At 34.7% G+C, this 20,767-nt stretch overlaps 2 protein-coding genes across 5 annotated transcripts in view; both read right to left on the bottom strand.

The window, feature by feature from the left end:
- The window catches only part of LOC110375307 (uncharacterized), a 146,641-nt gene that overhangs the window by 22,090 nt on the left and 103,784 nt on the right, over positions 1-20,767 (bottom strand). For all 4 annotated transcript variants that reach the window (XM_049847327.2, XM_049847331.2, XM_064034145.1 and 1 more), the window contains exons 7-11: positions 19,569-19,649; positions 18,222-18,407; positions 15,485-15,610; positions 15,061-15,138; positions 13,824-13,892 (exon numbers count right to left, since the gene is read on the bottom strand). In XM_049847327.2, coding sequence (XP_049703284.2) covers positions 13,824-13,892; positions 15,061-15,138; positions 15,485-15,610; positions 18,222-18,407; positions 19,569-19,649 — 540 coding nt within the window. The remainder of the gene's footprint in view (positions 1-13,823; positions 13,893-15,060; positions 15,139-15,484; positions 15,611-18,221; positions 18,408-19,568; positions 19,650-20,767) is intronic.
- On the bottom strand, positions 9,136-11,782 carry LOC110375308 (uncharacterized). The gene is made up of 2 exons (XM_021333377.3): positions 11,624-11,782; positions 9,136-11,102 (listed from the first exon to the last, which is right to left on the bottom strand). The coding sequence occupies exon 2, from the start codon at positions 11,038-11,040 to the stop codon at positions 10,246-10,248; it is 795 nt and encodes a 264-aa protein (XP_021189052.3). The 5' UTR covers positions 11,041-11,102; positions 11,624-11,782; the 3' UTR covers positions 9,136-10,245.

Genomic DNA, 20,767 nt, shown 5'->3' with positions numbered 1-20,767 from the left:
AAGTGCCTTTGCCAAGTTATCGTTCAATAACACGGCCATGTCTTACATAATAATTTATCTTCCAAACTGTAAAGTATGATCTAAAATCCGTGCAATATGACTGATACGAAATGTGTTAGAGTTTTATCGGTTAGCGTGAGCCAACGACCATTTTTCAGGCATTCTTTTCTGGAATATCTTCGTACCTATTTATCGTCTTTTATAAAAAAGAACGTCACGTGTAATATACGATTTCCCTGAACAAGAAAATTGATTCTGGATTTAAGATATTTATCGTAGCAACTATATCAACCCTGACATTTCATGTTACGCTGTCGAGGATATTCCGATAATAATTTCAGCGACAACATGATTGTCTTATCCATCAAATGCCTAGAAGAATTGAAGTGTTGAATGATGTGCGCTTGAATTATTAAGTTTATAAGCCTAACGACTTAACTACGGCGTATCTTGGAACACGAGCTACAGTTCATCCACTCGACCCAACGTCAGCCAAAGAGTTATAAGAACTCTTAGCTCAAGGAGATGTACAATGCGGGTGGCTCTCTGTTGCAAACAGTGTCGTTCGCGTCATGAATAAGTATTATCTTGTATACTTTTTGTACGTTAATTTGTTTACAGTAATCAATTTAACTTCATGTATATTTAATCGGTCCTACAAAAACAATTAATAAGCGCTGTAGGAAAAAGTCTTCTCGTATTTAACCTCTGTCATTATTTGGTGAAAATGCCTGAAGTAAGTATGCCAAAAAGAGCTCATGCCGATATTCAGGTAAAGCCACTTTTTAGATATCAATCAAATAGAATGATAGGGAGGAAAAATTTTGCTTCTCAAAGTAATGTATTCATACTTCGTAGAACGATTTGCAAAAAGAGTCACGCAAAATATTACCTACTTTATTTTTCCTGCTTCGTCGTTTCATCAAAATAAAACTACCATTATTTCGTTATTATTTGACGAGGAATCAATCAAATAAAAGTGTTTCGTAACCATGCGAGTTATGATAAGGCAGTCAAGCTGTCTAATATTACGGAATCGTTTAGGTAGCTAGCTTATTGAACATTCCAGAGTACTAAGTAGGTATTTATTAAGAAATCACGGTCGTGGTATTCGCTTTCATGAAGAATAATTCCTATGAATACTTAGACACTTTGTTGCATTATGTCCATTTGTTATTATTTAAAGTCATCTTGGTAAAATGTTTCTCCTCTTAGACTGTGATAAATATCTTAAATATCTACTGTCTGCAATAAGATATTACTTAAATGTTTATCTGTACCATACTTGTTTACCAAATATAGAAATGAGATTTAAGTAGTATATAGAAATATAAGAGCTTATTAAAAGGGTAGGTACATACTTATAGGTATGTATAGGCTTACAGGTATAGGCCTTTATATACCAGTGCCCTCATGAAAATTGAAGAGTGACATTTAAGCAATGCCAATGATCGTGTTACGTACCCATTAACTTGACACTAGCACTTTATCGTTCATAAAAAAAATAAGAATGGAATCAACCCACCTAGGAAAGTTCTTTTGCTAAAGAAATATGGTAGCAGTTACATAGTTCGTAATGAACATGTGCGTCAAAATCCATTTCTCTAATAATTATAGTCTGTTTTTTAATCTCGTAGACTAAATTGACACTTGCAAAATGTCAAACTTTCTAATAATTTTGCTAGCTCTGTGGTGCAGTGTTGTACTTACGATACCGGTTCGTTGAATCGTAACTTTTTATCTATAATAGACGAATTTAATATTCATTCAAAGTTTTATATTTAAAATTCACGTACGTACACATGGCTGTACGACGTGCTACAAACTGCCAGGGATATCTGACCATGCAAAGCCATGCGTAATCATCAAGGATAAGCCCATTATTTCAGGATGACTTATTGTAAAAAGTTACGATTCAACGAACCAGTATCGTAAGTACAACACTGCACCACAGAGCTAGCAAAATTATTAGAAAGTTTGACATTTTGCAAATGTCAATTTAGTCTACGAGATTAAAAAACAGACTATAAGTGCCTGTTTCTTAGGTATACCTATGACTGCCATGATAAATATATAAAAAATACTAGTAAATTGGAACAATTATATGGCAATATATAAGGCATGTATTGCCATATAATTGTTCCAATTTAGGTAAGGCTTGCTACGCGGCGCGGTTGCATGTATGCTCCAGTATTTGGGAACATTTTGAATCGCCACACACGATCTTACACATGCCTAGTTGCTAAATTCCGACATTATTGCATAGCGACAATAGGACATACCCATTAATGGAATTTCACACCTGCCCGAAGATGCCATGAGGCATGCGTCTAGTAACCCGCTCCGACGATGTTAATCTTGCTTATTCCATCAGATTCCACTTATAATAATTTACTTTTATGTTTTAAACCATGGGTCTCAACATTTTTAAATAGAGGTTTGACCTTATCCGCTCACTATGTGATGCAAATTAAGTCATTTCCATCCCTTTCATTCTTCAAGCCTTTCTCAACGCTTGAGGAGAAAAATTTCGCTTAGGTAAGTATGTCGTCATTCTATAGAAAAACTGAATCATTTTTTTTAGTTCCATGTTCTAACGTCAATGAAATATTTTATTTGAATATGGAATTATTTTGGAATGGTGTATCTCTAGCACTCTACATCTCTATCTCTATTCGATTCGTGTTCTATATGTAAAACAGTTTTTCACAAAATTCAACTATTGACAATTGCATGCCTTCTTTTAGCTAGTTAGGCACCTACTGTTCATTAAAGACTACAGTCTTTGATTGCCACGCCAATTAAATTATGTCAGTGAACTGAAGAAATTTAAGGTCAATAATGAACCTCCAAGGTTGCTATCGTAGAAATTGTTATCAGAAACTTTGGTCATAATGGATTCTATAAAAACAAAGGAAGTCAATTTGTACAAACAACTTTTAGGATTCATAAAATATTCATACTTCAATAAAACTTGAGTGAAGTTTTGAATATTGTGATAATAAAGTAAATATTGTGGTAAATAGTGTTCCAGATTGCTGGAGGTTGTCTGACGGCGTTCATTACTGAGATCGTATTTAGGACTGGCTTCGTAACCATGTAAAAACTTTCAATCGATTAAGTCGCGCACACAACACCAGCTTTCTGACTTTGAAATACTAAAAGCAGCACGTTATTAGTCATGCGATCTGAACACGATTTCGTGCATTCACCGCCCAAAAAATATTGCGTGAGCTTCTGTTTTTCGAACACTGATTTTTCTTCATCTACTTTCTGATTGGTTGGTCTACAAATAAGGTTGGAAACTTAATAATTTAAGCATCTAGAAGTTGGTTAATGGACTTTTTCAGTAGCTAGGTACGTACCTATACATGGTAGGTAGGTAACGGTTTTCCATTAGACGTTTCCCAAGGCCTTTGAACAAGATAGTGTTTAGAATTTTCCGATCCGCCTGAATACTAATAACCAGCCCCAGTTACATAATTATCTGAAAGACAAATCATGACTTCATGGCTATTAGAGTCACGTACGTAGCTACTAACAGAATAAATAGTTTCTGTGCAATACCTAGGCATTATCTAGGTAACTAGGTACAAAGTTCCTACGTTGTTTTTTAATACAGATGTGCTGACAAAGCACGTTTATGTCTTAGAATGTTTAACTGCATCAAGATAGAGAAGAATCGTGTCAAGTTCAAATAAAGGCCGGGACTATAAAGCGCCTTATCGCGGCGGATGGACGATGACGTGGAGCGACTTATCTACCATACCCTTTATATCCTCTTTTTATTCAAGTTTCTGACATCTACTCCTTTACCTCGGTATTTTTAAAGTGGATGTCCTTTACAGACAAAAATGTTCGTGCGTTAGTATACTGTCTAAACCAAACTGCTAATCATCATAATTAAGTAAGTATCTGTTGTTAATGGTTTTAAATACATGAAATTACTCCTGCTTGACAACACCGGTAAGTTGTAGTTTAATTTTACCAACTTTGTGTTCTGAATAACATGACAATACCTACCATAAACATAGGCTTACTACCTACGCCAGACATACCTACAATAACAGAACAGTTAGTTAACTATTCTATGCGTATGTGATAATGATAAAACTTCTATTTAATGATAATCTAGTAGCTATAGAGCTACCCATCTTATATAGCATAGTAAGTTATAATGCGAAAGTTGCTGTCTATCTGTGCGAAATGCGATAGTTGCTACATTTTCACGCTTATTGGATGAACTGATTTCGATGATGATGATGATGAGTCTAAAACGAAGTTAATTAAATTCTCAACGCCCAACGTAAGGCAGTTACAAACTAATGTACAACTAAATGGAGTAGAGTTGAAGCCTGTTGAGTCAACGGTATTTCTTGGTTTGACCGTTGATTCCAAACTCCAATGGGGCCCACATATTGTTAAACTGTCAGGAAAACTTAGTTCCGCCGCCTATGCTATTAAAAAGATCCGTCTAATCACAGATGTGGACACAGCCAGAATAGTTTATTTTAGCTACTTTCATAGTTCAATGACGTATGGGATCCTCCTTTGGGGAAACTGTGCGGATGTTGAAACTATATTTATTTTACAGAAAAGAGCTGTTCGAGCCATTTATAATCTGGGTCCAAAAGTTTCTCTCAGAGAGAAATTCAAAGAAATAAATATTCTGACTGTTGCCTCTCAATACATTTTTGAAAATTTAATGTACGTTCATAAAAACATATCAGACTTTGTTCAAATGTCTGATGTTCATAGCATAAATACTAGGAATAAACATAATCTTGCTGTACATGCTACTCGCCTCCACAGAGTAAGCAACTCGTTCATGGGTCAATGTATACGCTTTTACAATAAACTTCCCAAAGCGGTTCGTGATTTGCCTATCAAGAAATTTAAAATCATATAAAATCCAAACTTTTGAAAAAGGATATTACAAAATATCTGATTATTTAAATGATAAAAAAGCTTGGGAATGAGCTGCTCGCTTAGTGAGTGATATCTTTTCAAATGCCTGTGTATTGTTACTTTTGACATTTAAATATATATTATCATCAGATAACATTTTATTAATGACATTGTTTATTGACATTTATATATTATAATTGTATTTTTTATTATTATTATTGTGAATGTGAGTATCGTGTATGCGAGCAACATTATATATTCTTATAACATAAATACTGTCTGGCGGGTTTGAGTATTTTTGAATGGCCTACGCAAATGTTCTGTAGATCTGGTATCGTCGTGTGACAGGTCGTTGAGCTCCCTAAGATATGGTTTGAGCTACACGACGACTGATGCATGCGTGCCGTCTGTTGGGACTGGTCAGCTCCAGCCTGATGTGGCTCTTTCCTCAAAAGGCCATTCCAGACCGCGTACATGGTGACACTCACACATGATATTACTTGATTTATAACATGTTTGGACTTTAAAAGAGACTATGACCCTTGAGTTTGTTTCGGCGTTTCTTCTCAGGGATCAGTCAGTTAGGAAATGCCGACCTCAGCATTCTTAAAATGACGTGTAAAAGTGATGTAATGTCCAACTTGCAAAATAAACGATTTCATTTCATTTCATTTCATTTCATTTCATTTCATTTCATTTCATTTCATTTCATTTCGATTACAGGTTAAGAAAATAGGGTAGGGTGGTAGCCAATGAACCGCGTGTACACTATGAACCATGGTACCTACCGGCCATATCTAACGTTGCTACCTCGCGCAAAAATTATGTCGAGACTCCCTTGCCACGTCAAGAAGTTTGGTCTATTCGCCGTGGGTCTGTCGCGATATACTCACCTGTGAGCCGCGTCTTAGTCTTCTACTCAAGCAAAAACGACAAAAAAAGGTGAGTTTCTTTTTGTTGTTACTTTAATAATCTAACTCTTACTTAACTATGTGTGAATTGTATGTGTAATGTAGATCATTAGGCTTGTCTGAGACTATTTTTTGGATTTATTTCTCAACGGTTTTTGTATAAAACATGACCTAACATTTCCTAAGAGGGGGTGGGTACTCTGTGAGCCATTTATCCTGGGTAAGCAATGAACCACGGTTCATTGTGTATTGTGTACCACATCTTAGTGCTTTGTATGATATATGAACAGGTGGGAAGTATTATTAGACAGTTAACCTCTAAGTGTTAATGTGAGTACCTATAATTAATTACCATTATTCGTCTATTTCAGCATGGGGCAAAACACGGTAGGGAGGAAAGTACGTAAAAAAGGGTATCACACCGCGGAAGCTGCACAAAGAGGTAAAGAAAAAACACTTGTCGGGATTAAGCATTCGAAAAGCAGCAAAAACTGCAACCTTCTCTATCCAGTATTGCGACAGACGAAGTGTTTGTGCTAAGATATGTCACAAACAAAGTACAGGAACAATCCAGCTTGTAGACTAGAGCCCAAGAAGTAAATTTTTTACTGCCCAACATGAAGACAGCATAAAGAAATGTTGATTGTTACAATTTGTGATTTGGACAATAAAAAAACATAAGTCTGAATGTGATAAAAACACGTCGACTTTATAATCCTTTAAGAGCATTTTAATTAATATAAATATACAAGTACAAAATGTTTTTTCTTTTTTCCCGGAAAGAGTTTGTGCGTAACTTTTAAGATGTTCATAATTATTGTTAAAAATTAAGTTTTAAGGCTGATTTGTTGGTTCTTATATGTATGTATAACCCGAAACTTAATAATTATAAAAAGTTATAAATAGTGTATTTATTTTTCTTTAAAACAAATAATAATGTTTTTTTTATACTACCGTGATTCATTGTGTACCACATGGTTCATTTAGTACCACCCCCCCGGTTCTTTGTGTACCCCTAGGAGTACGCTATGAACCATTTCTCATGTTTTAAAAAAACATGTATAAATTAGGCAACAGCAATTTTTTTCCACTTATTTCAATGCAATTTGGCAGCTTATTAAATAACCTATCATTTGAGACAAAAATATTTTCTTAGACTGTAAAAACGAGCGCGCTAGAGATCTCCAAACTTTTGGTGGTTCAATGGCTACCACCCTACCCTACTTTTATAAGATTTTGTGTTTTAAATTAAAACTAGGTATCTAGTCTTGTTCCTTCAGGTAGGTACCTAAGTAGACTTTTTCATAACATTGAAATAGGTACCGATTTATGCTCTTGTGTTACCAATATTGGTACACTTAACTTAAGTAGGTAGGTACCTTTGTCCTAAAACCACTCATTGTGCTCATGATCAAAGCAGGCACTAGAAGCAAGAAATCGGATCCGTAGAGATAGATACGTTTAGTTTATAGAGAAAGATAGACTGTTCGTTCGTTTCGCTATGAATTTAAAAAATGATTACCTATATATTATCTATTAGTTGTGAAGGCCTTCTTAGTTATTAAATCACACTGACATAATTATTATGCATTCATTTAATTATTTTACCAATGAGGAGGCACTGATTCTTTATGATCGGAGTTTAATTAGCACTTATTCGAGGTGCCTACAGCACCTTCCTAGATATGTTGGTCAGGACGAGGAGAATCGTAGTTTTATTTGTAATAGGTAATTGGAATCTAGACCCAGCTTTTTTGAGAGCACTAACCACAGAAAAGCCTTATCGAGCATATTACACATTACCTAGGTACCTACCTAATCTACATTGGTATCTACCCGATTAGCATACTGCACAAGGTCTTACAGAAGCAAGTCGTAATACCTATGTCACTTCTAATACCTAGTTAAGGCTATTGTAATCTGGTACTTAAGACAAGAAAGAAGGATTTCGTTATTTCGACACTCACATCATTAAAATAAACTTGTTCCAATCGCTGTCGTGTCCTGTTAGCTTTGCTGTATTCAGGGAGGCTGGACTGTCTTCTCACACGCATTCTTTGCTCCCGCTCCATAGTCATCAGATCAGATTTCTGCGATAACACTAAATAGTGCAATCTATGGATTATATCCATTTTTATTTAATTAAGTTTAATGGAAGTTTTTGCGATGCCTGATTTTTCTCGTTTAAAATGAAAGCTGTCTTGAAAAAGCACTATCAAAATTGTATAGGTATTATTTATTTTATTCATGAATATTTGTTACAAGTTACTCCAAAAGTTTTTTTAATATAAAAATATGTTTTTGAAATTAAACGAAACCAGAGAATCAATCCCAGTTGATTGTATAAAATATGTAAAAGGTTTTCAGGAAACCGGGCGAAATTGATAGAAACTTAAAATGTTTGGTATCGCGACCGCGAGATACCGCCCGCTAGTTAGGGCGGGCGAGGAGTGACTGTGGGCAGGGCGCCGGATGTAGCGTGGCGGCGATCCGACGTAACCCGGCAACCGTTTGCAAACAACACGCAATCCTAAGATGCCTAGAGGTATAATAGTCGCTGGGTAGCTATAAACCTACTGCCTACTAATGCTTTCATTTATGCGAAATTGAATTGCTTGAAGACCGATAACAGATATAAACAGAGCCTTCCTATTAACCCTACGTGTCTATAAATTAAATGCCTACACATCTATAACATACAATTTTATACATCAAATGAAAGCTCCTGCCTAAAATCTAATTTTTCCAAACCAGTCTAGTACCTACCTAAATTCCAATTATTTATGCAAACCAGGTTTTCTCCTACAGATAATTTTCAAATAAAATGCCCATCTCAGTGAAAACATGACAAAGCTATTACATACCTACTATAATTAATCAGATTCAATGCAACCATGAAAGTTTAACTATAGCTAAAGTATTCACAAATCCTGAAGCTACACAGTACATAACAGTGACTAATTGTAAGCCCACTGTTGCCAGACAATAGTCTATCTAAATTACCGGATTGCAATTTGGAAACACCCCAAGGAAGGCATTTCAAGTAGATAAATACAAACATACGGATGGAAATAATGCCTTAACAATATACTACAGTATCTACTGTATGTCAGAGTTGAGCTGGCAGTAAAATTATCAACTAACACCATCAATATAAGTACCAGAATATAATATAAATAATGAACTCTAATATGTCGGTAATGAGTAGAGGGCTTATTCCATGTGTATTTATATGACACATCCATATGAAATGAAACATCTTGTATCATTTACGTAACTATTTACATTCGCCAAAGCCGCAAATGAAACAATTGAGTAAAATAACTCTATCAATACTTTATTAGTTGTAAGGCAAAAAAGTACACCTTAGTTACTAGTCTGTGTCCCATATATTAAGACAAATATGTTCTTCGTCAAAAGACAGTACATAACTCAACTAATCCCATTAAAATACAACATTCAATAAATAGTGTAAATATTTTATCTGCCAAAATAACACTAACAAATCAAAAGACTTCATGGTTTATAAAAGTTGTGCGTACATTTATTTATAATGTTGTAAGTCATCACAGACACAATTGGCGAAGTGATATGTATTAAAGTAATATTATGATGAATTTATGAGCAAAAATATAAATCTTAAGAAGAATTCTAACATGATTTTAGTTTAAAGTTAAATAACAAAAGCATAGCCATTAAGTAAATATTTAACCAATGTTTAGACATCCACAACATATTTGAAAACTGTGAATAGAGCTAATCATAAAATACATGCAAATGCATCCTCCTAACACTCATTATTAAATATTTTATATACAAGGAGGCATTTCATTAATAACATGAATAAAATAACAATTTTAAATTGCCCAAATATTTTTTAACATTCCAACAACACTTTATTTAACCAAGCATGTAAACTGTTAATTTCTATATTCAATACAAAATCTTACACTATGGAGGGGTAATTGAAAGTGATTAACTAATGGTAACAAACATAAGTATTGACAGGAAAGTGCAAGAATTTTAGCATTATCTGACAGTCAGTCAACACCATATTATAGTACTAATTGCTGATTAAGTTATTACTTTAGTTACTACCTATTATAAATAATAATATATTAAAATGCCAATAACTTTGTTAACTTGACAGCCTGAACTTATCTTCCTATTGTACTTTTTGTAAATATTAGAGTTTACAAAAGTATGACAACAAACATCTTTGTAACCAAAAGATTTATGTAACTATCTATGCAACATACACAAAAGCACCACAACTTGAAATTGACAGTATAATTATGTAACTAAGCGTGATTGATGTCTTTGTAAATGTTCTGGTCCATAGTTCCATGATATTAAGATAAATTATTATCAAACAATATTATGCTAATCTATGAACTTCATTTCACTAATAAATATTCTATTAATATTATGACTCAGCTATCTTTGATTTACCGTTCAATGTACCAAGTTGACCTAACATAAGAACAGTGTTAATTAGATTTTCAGAGTAAATACGCTGATTTGTTTCCATTCTTCTCAGTTTTTGAACAATATATTTGGAGAAGAATTCCAGTTCATTATCATTCCCTTGAACTCTAGAATAATCTTCTAAACTCCTTTTACGCTTAGCCTCCCGAGGATTTGTCACATTATCATTTCTGGCTTTTCTTTTTGGTGAGTGATTAGTCTTTTTATCACTGCTGTCGCTGTTAACAAATGCCAGATTTAAGTCTTCAGCCAAATCATTAGCTTCTTCTTCATTTAACTGAATTGTCAAATCATCAGGCACTGTTACCATGGGTACATGATTTTCAGAAAATATGGGGGAAGGCAGAAAGGACACCCGCTTCCTTACTTTTACTGCAGTACTTTTTGGCTTGGAAGAAGTTGTGTCCTCAACCGTTGCTCCTACTGTATGTCTTCTATTAGTTTTCTGTGTGTTATGAAGTCGGTTCACTGACTGCTTATTGCTCCAGAAATTGACCTTGATTTTTTGTTTTGGTTTAGGTTTCTGTTCAACGGGCTTTGGTTTGTTCAAAACAGTGGGAAATTTGTAGCGTATGTTGTCATCTTCATCTTTAACTTTTTCTGTCTTCTTTACTTTGGGTGGTTTACCAATGTTGTTGAAGTAATTAGTATTGAGCTTGTATCTTACATTCTCATCATCTGATTGGTAACCATTTTTCTTAGACGAAGACTTATCAACTGGTATGGGTTTCATGGTTTTTGTTATGATTATTTATTAGTTTTTTAAATAGATTTATCAACAGTCTGTCTGTGCACCTGAAATGATACAATAACAAAGAATTATATATTTATAAATATTGTCAAAATGATAATACACCTTTTAGCCTACAAATACTATGCTGGGAAAGGGAATATTGGTCAAAGAATGGGATAAATTCGTGTAGGTAGTGCTTTCCCGCCCAAACATTCAACAACTTTTATGACGTAAATACAGCTATGTTCGATCTTACTTGAAATTCCATATTGGGAAACTACTACTCGTTTACACATGGTTCATCAAATTGACATGACTTTTGAACCGAACATGATCGAGTTTGCGTGAAAATAGAGGATAATATTTTGAGGTTATGACATTTTAGTTAAGTTTAAATGTGACAATTCAATAACAATATTGATAAAATGTATTCATATTATCCTTTACACATTAATAGCAGCTAGAACTATAAGATTTAATTCACCTGAGCTACAATTTTACCCAAAATAATGTCTCGTCATCATATTAATTTGATAGGCAATTACTATTACATAATCATAATATATTATTCAATATATCTTACCTTTATAAAGTTTCATTATTATTCACTAAGTATTCACTCACTGTGTTGGTCACAAAAGTCAAAAATAAATAAATATTATCCACGAATACAAACACGACACGCACGATTTGGAGTGTTCATGACGCAAAGCGTTGCCAAGATTATCCGCTAGAGGCGTCACCATCGAGCGCGGGAAAATTATGGAAGCGTTCAACATTACACAGTGGAAACCCTTTTCAGTTGCCAAATTATAAGAGACATGTGTAACAATGGTTTAATATTTTCCAATTTAATAAGTTTGCCTAAATTTCTTCTGTATCACAAACACTTTTGAACTTCTACTCCATTTTTTAATGAATCATCAGAAAAAAGAATTCGACTATGACTCTTCTCGCTCGTACGTACTTACAACAAATTATTTTATTAGGAAAAAAATAGTACCTATAAACGAAAGCAATATTTAATAATGAATGAAAGGTTCATGAGTAACTACGTACTAACGTAACAATCCAGCTAATAAGGAGTCTATGATTAAAAACACATTATTTAGACATCTACCATCTCACAACCAGTTTTGATGAAACACGATAGTACATTGCTTTATTATTTAAACGCTACAAACTACGTATTTAATCTATGAAACTTAAATGATTCTACTTTTCGATGCAGCTTTTTGCCCGACTGTGTGTCTAGAATGGGGGTACGTAAATGTCAATAGTAGGTATTCAAAAGCTGTATGCTTAGCGCAGCTTCTGAATGGACGTAGCTCTATCTTCGTAGGCTACATAGCCATCTGGTTTGTGGACCTTCTAATTTATGAATGAGAAAAAGGTTGTGGTTGTTTTTAGGTATTTGTTGAACACATAAGAACACATCATAAGGTCAAGTTAAAATCTATACCATCTCATAAACTGTTTTAATTAGGTATAACACTTACCATATGATTTTTCATCGATATCCAGCCCATCTTGGCACGAAACTTCAGTTTACGTTTAGGGTTATCCGTGATTAAAGTTTTTTTAAACAACACTATTCCAAATGTCTTATTTCAGTAATATATTCCGATATTTGTTATTAAAGCCAAGGCTTCACGCGACGCGATTTGGGAGGTTATGACAGTCGACGAGATCTGCTCCCCGACTGAGTGGGAGGCTGTGCGCAATGCGGCAACGCGGCTGTCTACGAAACATTAAGCTTTAACAAAGTGCTCACGTATGCAGAGAAAACAAACATTGCTGCAAAACAAAACTTGAAAAAAATTGTAAAGATGACTCCGACATAGTGTGGATTATTATTCATTAAAAGAAAACCTTAACATTTACGATAGCTCCAGAAAGGTACCTATAGATCTACCCTATGCGTAGGTAGTTCTTTTTTGCCCGAGGATTAATAACTGGAGTTAGACAAAAGAATATTGTTCCATGATATATTTTTTTCATAACCGCGGGAATATTTTGAGGGTATTGATTGATCTTGAAAATGCGAACGTCACTTCGCATGTCCCTAGAGCTAGGCGTGCGCACTAGAAACGACGTGTATGAATGGTTTAGGTTACAAGGGTCGTACTCAAAGTTGTCTATTAACTTTAATGAAACGCTTTGTCTTGAGTGTTTTGCGCATGCATTCCGTAAAGGGAGAAATCATTCGTTAATATGTTTCAGTTAAGTACCGAAGTATTACTATTTCAATTGCCTAACAAGTCACTTTGAATTTATGCAAACAGTTTTAATCTCAGATAAAAACGAATCGCATTCGAATTTCGTAATAGAAATTTTGACGTTGACGTATCAGTTGATTGGTCGATTGAAATATACTTTCCCGCCAATAGGTAATAAACTGAAGAAGGTAGCCGCGACTCCAGATTGCAAGATTTGTTGAGAAGGTAGTTATAAAGTTAATATTGTAACATATGATACTATGGTAAATGGTTAATTTCGTGATATATTTTAATTTACCTAAGAGGTGCATTTGCGATATTTGATTGAATACAAGTCCATTTATCTAACTCTATCTTTTATTGCATGTAGTTAGGTACAATATTGTAGATGTTTATTGGTTTTAAATGTTGGTAATGAAAATATCTTCATAGAAATATATTTAATATATTTTCTCTGAAAATCTAATGCAGGTAACATAAAATTCCTGAAAATTTTGAATCTAACACATTTCGTATCACGTTGTCACATGAATGTGTTATTTTATAGTAATAAAATACACTTACCTGGGCTCTAACGGCCGCTAGATGCAGTTGTGTTGCTCTGTAGTCGTATTTCTTGATGGAAATGTCCTCCTAAATATTAAAACATTATTTTAATTTACAGGTCACTAGTTAGCACTCAAAACGAAGTTCCTAAAATTAAAACACAGACCAAAAAGTTAGGAGTTGACCAAACTGAAGAACTTTTTGAATTTATTCTACTTTCTTTTTTTCATAGTTTTGTAAACGGCCAGTTTAGCACTTACAGTACGATACTACAACCTCTTTGGACCAATGTGTAGTGCAAAATATTTCCGCACTTGAAAACACGCCATCTGTTGACGATTCGTATAAATTACGTTGGCTGCAGTCTTCCAAAATATTGTACGACTCTTCGATTTCTGTGATGTTCAAAAGGTGTCGCTGCTATGTTACTTCATATTTATGATTTATTTTTTAAACATGAAACAAGTAGTGTACTTATAAAAATGTGCTACATAAACGATTAATTTTTAATTAACTAATTGGCCTGTTTTGCCCTTTAAATTAGGAACATGCGAGGTATTTGTCGATATTTATAGAAAACAATGTAGGTTTTCCGTAGGCAAGTTAAAGACCTTAATTAAATAATTAGAGTTTATAAGCATAAGCAACAGCTGTGAAGTATTACCACTTGTAGCTCCATTGTGTTTATTCTTCAATATCAGGCTGAGCGTGAAATTTTAATGATGTCGAAATCAGGCCGATTTTGTTTTCGCTTCAAAAATGTTTTCGATTTAACTTTACGGGTGAATTCACTATGGTAGGTTTCACTTTATATTTCCAACTTTGATATTGTTAAGAGAGTTCTTACCGTCGTTACTCATGTGCCGATGGTTTGGCCTTTTGTTAACTTATTCAAAGTTGGGCCAAAGGACAAACAAATACAATACTTAACGTGGGTACCTACGTATGAAATGGAAAGAAATATTTATTTCAAATTCGCTGTCCCACATAATTCTAAAATACCTATATTGAGTAGGTATAATACGTACAGACAGCGGGTGACTTGTTTTTCTTTGCCGGTACGGTAGGTACAGAGGTTTCTGCTTGGTAAGTAAGTAAATCTACGTCGCGTAGTGCTTTATCTTATAAAATACCTATAGAGATAGAGAATAGTCTCTTTTTGATTTATATTCGACTTAGGTACAGACATACCTACTTCTTGTTTTTGACTTACCTGTATTGGTATATACCTACTTTCAAATATATTTTAATTTACCTGAATTTCATTAACTTTGTTGTAGAGATTGCTCTCAAGACCCCTGCTTTGATGACGAGCTAGCGAATCGAGGCTGTCCTGTAAAATAAATAATGCATTAATCTGAAATCCAGTGTTCTACATTGTAGGATAAGTACCTACACTAGGGGTGGGTTGCACCATTTGACTCGGTACAACGATAACCAAACCATAAACTTGCCGCTGATTTGACAATTGAAATCGGTTATCGTTATATTATAAGTATGTAGTTAAGTAAATGGTGCATCCTGCCATAGGCAAGTACCTATTTTAAAACGACTTTTGACGATATTTGTACGTAGGTACTTTCTTTATGTAAGTTTGTGTAAGTGTTTGTTTTATGTAAGTGAACAATGTGGCTGTATGAGTGAACTATTTGCCATAAGCTACAGGGCCGTTTACTAACTTGCAGTTGTTTTATTTGCAGTTCTAGATCTATGGCGTCTTTCTTGAGCTGTTCGTAGTTGACGCGCGCTTGTGCGCCCATCCTGTCCAGGAGCACCTCGCCACGGAGTATGGGCGGCATGCTTTCCTGTTAACAAGATGTAGGTAATTTTATAGGTATTCAAACACATTACGTATAGTGGTAAAAACTGTATAGAGCGGCTAGTCGTACAGGGAAAAGTGGTGGGAACGAGATCGCGCGGCTGATCACCTATGCGCTGGACCGATCAAGTGAAATCCACAGTAAGCTGCGTGTCAGACTGCGCTAGACAGTCTGCTAACAGAGAGATCGTGAGAAGAACTGTGTGCGCCTCTAATGTGGACGCCTCAACGTGATCACGACCGCTCTGCCAAGAGCTGACATTTTTTTTACATAGGTTCCTACCTAAAAGGAGGAAATTGTATATTCTTAATCCATTCATACGTTCCAATTAACAATTCAGCAAAGTACCAACAGAGGGATCGAAAAAGAAAACACTTCATTTGTAAAAATCGATCAGCGGTCCCTCTTGCTTCCTACATGCATAATTCCTCGTTTTTCTTTCGCCTCTGTCGGACAGAATCTATTAAAACGTAAGTAAGCAATCAATTATGCCAACAGCTCGTGATAAAAAGGAAAAATACATAAAGTTAAAATAACAAAGGTCTTCTGAATACTGGCTCCGCTTATACTATTGTTGCACCTACATAAGTTTAACTGGCTGCAAAATAAATTTTGCTACAACTGAAACATAAAAACATGTTACCTATGTATGGGTTCACAGATATCCATAACAGTATCTAATAAATATTAAAACTTACAGGTTAGGCCAACCAGGTAATGTATATTCGTCTATACCTAAGCTATGTGTTTGCACGCAAACTTCTCGTCAGTCAACAAAACAATCGGGCTAAGTTACCGAACACAAACTATGGACGCGTACCGCATACGTCTGAGTTTAAGCTTGTAATATGTACTTGGCTAAGTACAAGACAATGCAGTTAATGTACTATAAATTGCATAGTAATTAAGCTAGTGACAATAGACATTGCGAAATGCCCGCATTTCGGCGGCGATAAGCTCTGTCGGATGCACTGCCGTCGTCTGTAATCTGTCTTAATTAGACTCGAACTGAACTTTATGGTCGAGTATATTTTGCATAGATTTATTTCACTAGAATATAAACCTAATAGTAAAGTACATTATGATGCATTGAGATGGATGGAAGTCAGACGCATTTATCGTAATCGGCGTTTCCGTTTCAGACTCGGTTAAAAGTTGTAACTTTGGTGCAACTCCAAAATAAGTAACTTCTATTTGCATATATTTAGCATAAATTTGGTTCATTCTATATCTACATGTATGTAGAATATTGCAAAATTTGTGGACCATTTTGGTTTAACGCCGAGAAAATCAGTTGTTACATCTGATATAAGGGACGTAGGATAAACCCCGATAAGCTTAGAAGCTGAAGAATGAATGTTTTATGTTTCTTGACATTCGCATGCTTATAGGTTTTTCATATAAGTACGTATTTAGATCCTCTAAAGAATTTTGCTTTTATTGAGGTTTTCAGAGGTAATTTTTCCTTGTCGATTAATCAAACGAAGTGCTATTAACATTTTACGTTTACCATCGGTCCCATTCCTATAAGATTTATTAATTCCAAATAACTCATCGACTTTTTCTTTTTCCTTATTAATAACAACACACATGAACTCGAAAATAATTATTACTCGTGTAGGTACTTTTGTCTCAGGACGTATTTATAAAATATGTCCGAAACAACTCAAATAATAAGATAAAGGAAAACCACATAAGTAATGTTTGTAGTATCGGAAATGCCAAACTATCGAACTAACTACCAACAAACAATATTAAGGTGCCTTCTGTTAGTCTTCAGGGATGTCGCCCCGGAAAGTTCTTAATAAGGAAATGACCTCATTAATCTACCACACACGTAGGATGCGACAGAGAATTTTATAGATGGGTAGAATTTACAAGTACTAGTAAGTAATAGAAGTAAATAGGTGAAAACAGTCATAAATGGTGACTTTAATGACTCTTTGAATTAAACTGAAAAGGTCTGGTCTTATATGCTTATTGCATAAATGCCAAGGAAGGGTTAAAAACATGATGAATCATTCGTATTACGAGTCCCAATAAAATTGTTTTAATTCCTTCAAAAATGCTGATTCAATATCAATTTTCAAATTAAAATACAGATGGGATTATAATTTAATCGCGTCCGGTTCGAAGTTGTACGATTAATCCCCTAAGCAATTTGAAGTAATCCCTCTCCACTGCGGTTTTGGGTAAGTTCAAACGATAAATAAATAATAGAACTTGCTATTGCAGGCTCCTTGAGCCCCACAGGAGATGAACAATACAATTTTGTTGATTAAATATGCCTAATCCAAATTATAATTTTAGGAACCAAAATATTATTGTACTAAAATATTTGTTTCCTAATACCTACTCATGATTTACTTATTAATTCTATTCTATTTATTTTTTTGGTAATATTAATAAATTATGGTTAATACTAAGCAAGCTAATCCAATCCAACACAAACAGTACCCAATACGAAATTGAACCTAACAGAAAAATATGACACCCACGATGAAATAATTTCGAGAACTGCGGGATCTATTTTACTTTTGACAGCTAAGCGCAACCCTTGTCAATTTCCGTTCCTCTTTATTTATTCAAAGTTTACCGCGGGAACGTCCAGGGGTGGATCGTCAGCGTCTGGTGGGTACGGTGGTAGGAAGGTCCTCTTTGGTGGTCGCATTGGAGGCGTGGCGGTGAGCAGGGTTCGCGCCAAATGCGCCAGGTCAGCCGTGCTGGATACCGCACGAGCTTGCGCGCAGAGAGACTCGTAGCGACGCAGCTGGTTGTTGCTCTGGTAAAAATAGGATTAGTTTATAACATTTTGTTCCAGATAAAAAAAAAACTAATTACATATTTAATTATTGATTGTCACTATTATGAAAAGTGATATTGAAAACCAATAATAATCCTCCATCTCTCTTTATGGAATCGTTAATTATCATAAGCTTGCGTCTTTTGTTATAAGTACCTACTCTACATATTCGGAACCTGCATGGCTTAGAACTAACATCGTAATTTGGCCAGCTGAATACACCAAATAATTGGCAAGCCCGGAACAACTGTTGTTCAAATCCCGATATAATATCAGCCCCGTATTGTGTAAACAGGATATTATAATTGCCTTATTTGAATAAGAAGTGGCCGTTAGCTACCTCAGTGTTTACCAGAATTCCCTTAATTGTCTGTTTAGCGTAAGGAATATTCGCAATTATTATATTCTTGGTTGCGATTAAAAATATATTTGTTTTGACGATTTGTATTTGATTGCTAACAATACAATTTAATATGCTTTGTTAACTATAGACAGATAACTGAAAAACCCTTCAACAGTGAGTAAAGTTGTAACTTTATGTCAATGACAAACACATTGAAACACAGTATGTATAACATCGCTATTCGATATAACATTTAATCTCTTAAACCTCAAGACTCCAACCGCTTTCCCTTGAGGGATAAAAGATACAGGGCAATCCACTTTATCCTCGGAAGTTATCTAATGGTTCTATATAATAGCTGTCTAAGTTCATCAGTCAGGCCCACTTGAAGCAAGCACTACTGACACAAGATGGATGACTCAAACTGTCATTCTGATATGACATGCTATTCACTGAGTTTCCGAATATTCTGTGAACTTTAGGGTTAAGGGCTGTTTTCTATTTAATAAAATCATCCAACGAGAAATCTGTATTGCTTTGGGTGGTGCTTGCCGTTATAATATATGAGGACATTTTCATAAGTGGTGAATTTTAATTAACATAAATTTTAAAAGTAAACGTCACCACATTTCCCCATAAGTAACGTAAAAGTTATTAAAGTTTGTTTTAGAATCGATTGATCGCCAAAAAAGTTAGCAAACTTTCAATTATCAACATAGGCCTTTTGAATTTACTTCCCCGAAAAACTTTAATGGTTTCCGCAAGCAACGATCGATCTACCCAAAATCAGTATTTACCTTATCCGTAACAATTTCACCCTCTTGACAAATTGCTTCACTGACTGCCGAGGTAACATCGGTCAGTATCTCTTCCAATTCCTGAAATAAAATAAAAACGGCAAATAAAATAAACTTCTGAGTAATAGGATCGCTGAATCTACTGAGATTCAATTTAAAAAATCTTGACGTGCTACCTTAATCCTTCATAGCACTACAGTAAATTAAATTAATTTATTCAACAATAAAATCGGCTTCTGACATCTGAAGCTACGTGAGCGTCAGTTTAATTAAAGCCGGAGTTAGTTGGAGTCTGTGTTCGGAGCTCGAAGCTCCTTGAACTACGGGTATCGTGCAGGGCTGTCAAACACCACGAATTCGATCTACGTACGAATACCGACCTATTCGCTGTCACATGTCAATACCAATTGTCTTGGGGTTCGACCTACTTCTTTTTCGATTCCATCAGGCAATTTTGTGGTGAGCAGATTTCCGAATTTCAAAACAAAATTGAGCTTCGATATCCACCAAACTTCAACCCTAGTTTGACTAGTGGTGTTTTGTTTCGCCTCGAAGATAGATTCCTGTTGGGTAAAGTTGGATGGGAACGGCACTTACATTATAATACAGTATCGAGTTCCGAAACTTGTATTGAATACGTCGTATTATCGAGTACTTGCTCGAGTAACATAATCAAATGATGAAATTGGAATGCTCAATTTACAAGGCTTAATTTGATTACCTGAATACCTTCTAATACGTTAAGTGATCGGAAAATTTATAGTAGCATAAAAAGGTTATGTCTTTCAATAAAATGCATAAAATATTATTCGTTCTATTGGCTCAGGGGTAAATTTATTAGGTGAAGTGTGTCCAGGAAATGAATCTACCATTTTATGTGATACTTTATAGATAATTTCAATATTGTAAGTCAGTTAATGCATATTTTATGATTTTGATAAGACTACTTTGACTAACTAATCTATTCTTACTATAGACTGAAATAATTCACATATGTTTGAAAATATGCACGTTACAAACAATGAGCTCATTATAGAATTTCCTACTTCGGATGATTCTACACGTAATGTCCATGTTTGTTCAGAAACAAAGTAGCTAACACAGTTTATTTTATGAATAAAGAGATATTATGTCAAACGTTTGCATAAACGAGGGTAACCCTAGTTCCCTGAAGTAGACAATGTTTACACGTCTGCGTA

This window comes from Helicoverpa armigera, chromosome 4 (genome assembly GCF_030705265.1).
Source record: "Helicoverpa armigera isolate CAAS_96S chromosome 4, ASM3070526v1, whole genome shotgun sequence".
NCBI lineage: Eukaryota > Metazoa > Arthropoda > Insecta > Lepidoptera > Noctuidae > Helicoverpa > Helicoverpa armigera.
This window is presented reverse-complemented; position numbering and strand designations above follow the sequence as displayed.